The 6,540-nt window shown below is 45.3% G+C and overlaps 1 protein-coding gene across 1 annotated transcript in view; it reads right to left on the minus strand.

Moving 5' to 3' along the window:
• Positions 1–6,540, minus strand: part of CDK5RAP1 (CDK5 regulatory subunit associated protein 1) — a 49,133-nt gene that overhangs the window by 41,892 nt on the left and 701 nt on the right. Inside the window, 1 exon segment of the mRNA XM_008056313.2 lies at positions 1,398–1,501. Coding sequence (XP_008054504.1) covers positions 1,398–1,501 — 104 coding nt within the window.

Genomic DNA, 6,540 nt, shown 5'->3' on the forward strand with positions numbered 1-6,540 from the left:
CACCGGAGCCCAGCAGGTCTAGGCTGTGGAGGCCGGGACCGGCCACTGCACTCCAGTCTGGGCGACAGAGTGAGACTCCAACTCAAAAAAAGAAATTACCCTTGTTGACTCCCTGCCCTGCAGTCTTCTATTATTATCAGGGTGGTAAAACATACATAACATAAAATGTATCATTTTAGCCATTTTTACGTGTACAGTTCTGTGTCATTAAGAATGTGTGCAGGCCAGGCTCGGTGGTTCAGCCTGTAATCCCAGCACTTTGGGAGGCTGAGGCGAGTGGATTGCCTGAGCCCGCGGGTTTGAGACCAGCCCAGGCAACTTGGCGAGACCTCGTCTCTACAATAAATCAAAAATTAGCCGGGTGTGGTAACAAGCCTGTAGTTCTGGCTACTTGGAAGGCTGAGGTGGAAGGATCACCGAAGCCTAGCAGGTCAACATTGGAGCGGCCATGAGCGTGCCAATGCACTCCAGCCTGGGCAACAGAGTGAGACTTGGACTCAAAAAAAAAAAAAAAAAAAAGGATATGTGCATATCATGTGAGGCACAGTGGCTCATGCCTGTTATCCAGCACTTTGTGAGGCTGAGGTGGGAAGACCGTTTAAACCGTAGAGCTCAAGACTAGCCTGGTCTACACAGCAAGACCTCGTCTCTACAAAATAATTTTTTAAATAAAAATAATTTAACTTTTAAAAATTAAGTAAATAAATAAACACAAATATGTGCATTGGGCCCAGCACTGTGGCTCATGCCTGTAATCCCAGCACTTTGGAAGGCAGAGGCAAAAGGACTGTCTGAGCCCAGGGGTTCGAGACCAGTTTGGGCAACTTGGTGAGACCTTGTCTCTAAAATAATTCAAAAAATTACTCAGGTGTGGTGATATGCACCTATAGTTCCAGCTACTTGGAAGGCTGAGGTGAAGGGATCACCTGATTCCAACAGGTCGAGGCTGCGATGGCTGTAAGTGTGCCACTGCACTCCAGCCCAGGTGACAGAGTAAGACTCCAACTCAAAAAAAGAATATGTGCATCCTCTGTCACTGACCATAGGGTGTAAAAATAAAAAATAAAAAAGAACATTTGCAATCATCACCACCACATTTACCTCTATACCTATTTCCCCTTCCCCAACTAAAACTCTGTACCCATTAAACTCCCCTTCTCCCCTTCCTACAGCCAGCCAATTTTTGACTTAAGTTCTTGCCTGAAAGTGCACCTCACCATAAAAGTTACAAAAATAGCTGGAACAAAAGTTCAACACAGACCCATGGTAAACCTTTCACCCAAGGGAACTCTCTCTCACCAGGCGGTACCCTGCTCCTAAAAATGCATCTAAGAACTGGCACAAATGCAGGGTGTCACTCAGGCCCAGAAAACAAGGGAAGAAGGAAACGTGTGTACCTCTTGGAGGTTCCTGGTCCGCAGGTAGCCACTCTTCTGTAAGATGGACCAGGCTATCTCTGTGTCATTCACATTCATTTGGCAGCCATAGGTCTCCAGGTAGACTGCAACAAAAGGGAGATCCACATAGGCAGGCAACAGGGAGCCACAGGTCTCAAAAGGTCTCCTTCCCAAGTTCCAAGAAACACCTGAGGCTGCTGAGTACCAAGTCCCATGCCGCTGAACTTTTTTTTTTTTGAGCTGGAGTCTCAACCCATTGTCCAGGCTGGAGGGCAGTGGCATGCTCATGGTCACTGCAGCCTCAATTTGCTGGGCTCAGGAGATCCTTCCATCTCAGCCTTCCAAGTAGCTGGAACTATAGGTGTGTGCCACTACACCCAGCTAATTTTTTGATTTATTGTAGAGATGAAGTCTTGTCAAGTTGTCCAGGTTGGTCTCAAACCCATGGGCTCAGGCAATCCTCTCACCTGAGCTTCCCAAAGTGCTGGGATTACAGGCTGAGGCACCGTACCCAGTCACTCAATTCTAAGACAACATTAGTTATATCCCCAAATTAATGACAGACTTCAGAACAAAAGAAATATCACACTATAGCACACACCAATTATAAGCCATATCATTTAGAATATGGGGAAAACATGCACCTGAGAATCAAGGAAACACGGCTGTAAGAACAATCAGAAAAGGAAAGACCAGCTGATAGAGCTTCAGCATCAGGGGAAAATAAGCTGAAATCTGCATGTTACACTCCTCATCCTCAAAACAGAGAGGTTCTCCAGCCTCTTGAAGGAGTGGCAGTGGTCAGAGGGTACATAAAGTCACAAAATAAAAAGAGGCATCTTCTTATAATAACTTCATCTTGAAGAAAAGTGAGACTATATAGAGTAAAGTAAAACATAAATATAGCACATAGTTGTAAGAACATGAATTTTACCCTCTGGCAGCCCCTTCAAACTATATTCCAAGATCAACTTCTGCCCCTTCTAGCAGGCTTTAATCCCAGACTCAGATAACTTCCAAATAGAGATAAAAGTTGAATGACAGTCATATAAAAGCCAACAGAAAACAGTAGATATTTTAAAAGAAAGAAAGAAAACATTAAGAATTTTTTTTTAAATCTTCTTTGGCTCATTTTCTTTGTCTAAAAATCAAAACACTGGTATTTGTGTCAGAAAGCAACCGAGAGGACCAATGAATTACAGAGGACAACAAAATACCAAGCAGGATTCACAAAATGTACATACAGGGAGGAAAACCCCCCAAAACAGAAATTATTTATTAAAAATAGTATATTTGTTCTTACATGTTTAAACTTCAGTCACCTTCGAAGTACTCTCCATTTGATGCAATACACATATCAAGATACTTTGTCCACTATTCAAAACACTTTTGGGTTTTTTGTTAGTTTGTTTGAGTAGGAGTCTCAGTCTGTTACCCAAGCTGAAATGCAGAGTGGCATGCTCATGGCCACCACAGCCTTGATCTGCTGCTGAGCTCAGGTGATCCTTACGCTTCAGTCTTCCACATAGATGGAAGCACAGGTGCACACTACTGCATCTGGCTAATTTTTTTGATTTATTGTAGAGACAAGGTCTTGTCAAGTTGCCCAGGCTGGTCTCGAACCCCTGGACTCAGACAATTCTCTCACCTCCACTTCCCCAAGTGCTAGGATTACAGGCATGAGCCACCACACCTAGCTCAAAACAGTTTTTGAACTCCTCAATTTTGATACCTTCTAGCGCTTCTGCCATTTTTTTTTGTTTCACTTCTTCCACAATAGCAAAACATTTCCCTCTGAGGACATTTTTTAACTGGGAAACAAAAAAAAAGCTGAAACCAAAAAAAAGTTTCTCAGGGTGAGATGGGACGAATGGGGGGAGGCATGAGGCTCAGGACGTTTTGATCAAAAGCTGCTGAACACTCAGTGCGGTGTGGGCAGGTATGCTTGTAAATCACTCATTACATAATGGGAAAATATGCTAAAAGAACATCCAAAAAATTCACTGAGGCCAAACACAGACTCTCACAACAACATCAGCTGGTCCACTAATGCTGATGGGTCCTCAGAATACTCACCTAGCAGAGAAGCCTGTACTTACAAGGGCCCCCCCTCCAAAAAACAATTCTGGGTTTTTTTAGTTCTCCCTCATATTTCATGATTCACTAGTTCAACTCCTACAGATTTATTCTAGGAAAAATATATTTTAGGAACCAATATATATAAAGATACTTACTATGGTATTATGTAATTTAATAATTTTTGAAACAACCTAATGTCCAAACATAAGGGAATAGCTGGTAAAATCATGGTACAGCACAATGTGATATTTTGTACCAATTTTAAAAAAATTAATTACAGCCAGGCTCGGTGGCTCAGCCTGTAATCCCGCGCCTTGGAAGGCCGAAGTAAGTGAATTGCCTGAGCCCGCGGGTTCAAGACCCGCCTGGGCAACTTGGCGAGACCTCATCTCTACAATAAATCAAAAAAATTAGCCGGGCATGGTAGCGCGCACCTGTAGTTCCAGCTACTTGGAAGGCTGAGGCAGAAGGATTGCCAGAGCCCAGCAGGTCGAGGCTGCGGCGGCCAGAAGCGGCCACTGCACTCCAGTCTGGGCGACGGAGTAAAACTCCAACTCAAAAAAAAAAAAATGAATTACAAAGAGTGTAGTTTAGAAAAATGTTAAATGAAAATACAGGAAGTCTGCTGAAGTGAGAGGATTGCCTGAGCCCAGGGGTTCTGAGACAGGAGACAGCTAAAGAAAGGCTAGGCAGACAGACAGGCGGGTCCTCTGGTAGCAATGCACTGACCTCCTGGCAGGCCTCTCAGGGGCAGCGTTGGTAAACACGCTCCTTGCGAGCCCCGCAAGCTAGAGCTTAAGTACTCACTGCTGAAATCGAAAAGCAACCAATCAGCTCACCATGAGGCCCCTACCTCCTGCTGATTGGTCCTTAATACTGACCAATCAGAACAGCTCACAGCTAGTGCTAGCCAATCAGCTTGGACTTAGGGCTATATAAGTACCAGGTTTTCAGCCTTTAGATGGGCAATCCCTTCAGGTCCCCTCCCACTGTGGCAGCTTCTCTATTCTCTCAAATCCTGCTTTCTCACTTGCCAGTTGTCTATGTCCCTCATTCCTCCTGGGCATAAGACAAGAACCTCGACCCTGAAGAACTGCAACCTGAAGAGCTGAAGAAGATCATCGGAGCCATGCACCCCAGAGAATGGGGCTTGTCAGCCGACAGAGCCAGCTGAACCAGGAGAGCTGCTGGAAGAAGGCGAGACTCCAAAGCTGAAATACTCCGGGGGCTAGGCTTGCCAGCCCACCAAAACAGCAACACTCTCAAGGCTTGGCCTGCCAGTCCATTAGAGCTGACACTTCCGGGGCTAGGCTTACCAGCCCCTTGGCAACCCTCTCTGAGGCTTGGCTGGCCGACCCATTGAGCTGATACTCTAAGCCCAGGCTGACCTGACAAATCCGCATAAGTTCAAGACCAACCTGGACACCTTGGTAAGACCTCATCTCTATAATATATCAAAAAATTAGCTGGGTATGGTAGCATGCGCCTGTAGTTCCAGCTATTTGGAAGACTGAGTGAGTCAGAAGGATCACCTGAGCCAAGCAGGTCAACACTGGGGTGACCATGAGCATGCCACTATACTCCAGCCTGGGTCACAGAGACTCATACTCAAAAAAAAAAACGTTTTGCATAGTGGACAGATTTGTGTTAATCAGGTACCGCTAACTCTGTTGGACTTATGAACAAACTGGATTTATGAATGCACTCTCAGAATAGAACTCGTTCATATGTAGGGGATTTACTGCAGCAAGAGACAAATAATTTGTAGAACACGATCACAACCAAATCTTTAAGATTTATGAAGGAGCCAGGCTCGGTGGCTCAACCTGTCATCCCAGAGCTTTGGGAGGCTAAGGTGAGTGGATTGCCTGAGCCCATGGGTTCGAGACCTGACTGGGCAACTTGGCAAGCCCTCACCTCTACAATAAATCAAAAACTAGCCGGGCATAGTAGCGCGTACCTGTAATTCCAGCTACCTGGAAGGCTGAGGTGGAAGGATCGTCAGAACCCAGCAGGTTGAGGCTGCAGTGGCCGGGAGCGTGCCACTGCACTCCAGTCTGGGTGACAGAGTGAGACCCCAACTCAAAAAAAAAGATTTATGAAGGAAAATATGTTTTGGAAACAGGATAAAGAGGGGAGGGTCTAGTTGTCCTTTAATATCTCTTCAAACTGTTTGTTAAAAAGGTATTTATGGGACAACCCCTTTGTGGGAGCTTTTCTGTCCTCTCAATAAATCCTGCTTTCAAAAAAATATATTTTAGACCAGGTGTGGTGGCTCACGCCTATAATCCCAGCACTTTGGGAGGCCAAGGTTAGAGGACTGCCTGAGCCCACAGGTTCAAGACCAGCCTGGGCAACTTGCCGAGACCTCATCTCTACAATAAATTAAAAAAAAATATTAGCTGGCTGTGGTGGTGTGTGGCTGTAGTTCCAGTTACTTGGAAAGCTGAGGTGGAAGGATCACCTGAGACCAGCAGGATGAAGCTGCAGTGGCAGTGAGCGAGTCACTGCACTCCAGCGCAGGCGAGTGAGACTCCAACTCAAAAAAATAAAATAAAATAAAAAAGGTATTTTAACTGATTACTTAGTGTTTCTAAGAAAACTTCTGCCCAAGTATAGAATGAATTTCTATAGCACCAATTGTGAAACCTGCTGCATGACTTAACATTCTAAAAATTAGAACAGAGATTACAAAAAGGTTACAAAGAATGAAAAAGAAGGCCAAGTGCGATGGCTCAGCCTGTAATCCCAGCACTTTAGGAGGTCGAAGAGAGAGGACTGCCTGAGTTCAGGGGCTTGAGACCAGCCTGGACAATTTGGTAAGACCTCGTCTCTACAATAAATCACAAAAAAATTAGCCAGGCATGGTGGCATACATCTGTAGTTCCAGTAACTTGGAAGGCTGAGGTGGAAGGTTTGCCAGCTTGGGCAACAGAGTGAGACTCCAACACACACACAAAAAAAAGGGCCAGGCTCGGTGGCTCAGCCTGTAATCCCACGCCTTTGGGAGACCGAGGTGAGTGAATTGCCTGAGCCCTCGGGTTCGAGACCCGCCTGGGCAACT

Source organism: Carlito syrichta, unplaced genomic scaffold, assembly GCF_000164805.1.
Source record: "Carlito syrichta isolate Samal-C Ts95f unplaced genomic scaffold, Tarsius_syrichta-2.0.1 Scaffold302319, whole genome shotgun sequence".
In the NCBI taxonomy this organism is placed as follows: Eukaryota; Metazoa; Chordata; class Mammalia; order Primates; family Tarsiidae; genus Carlito; species Carlito syrichta.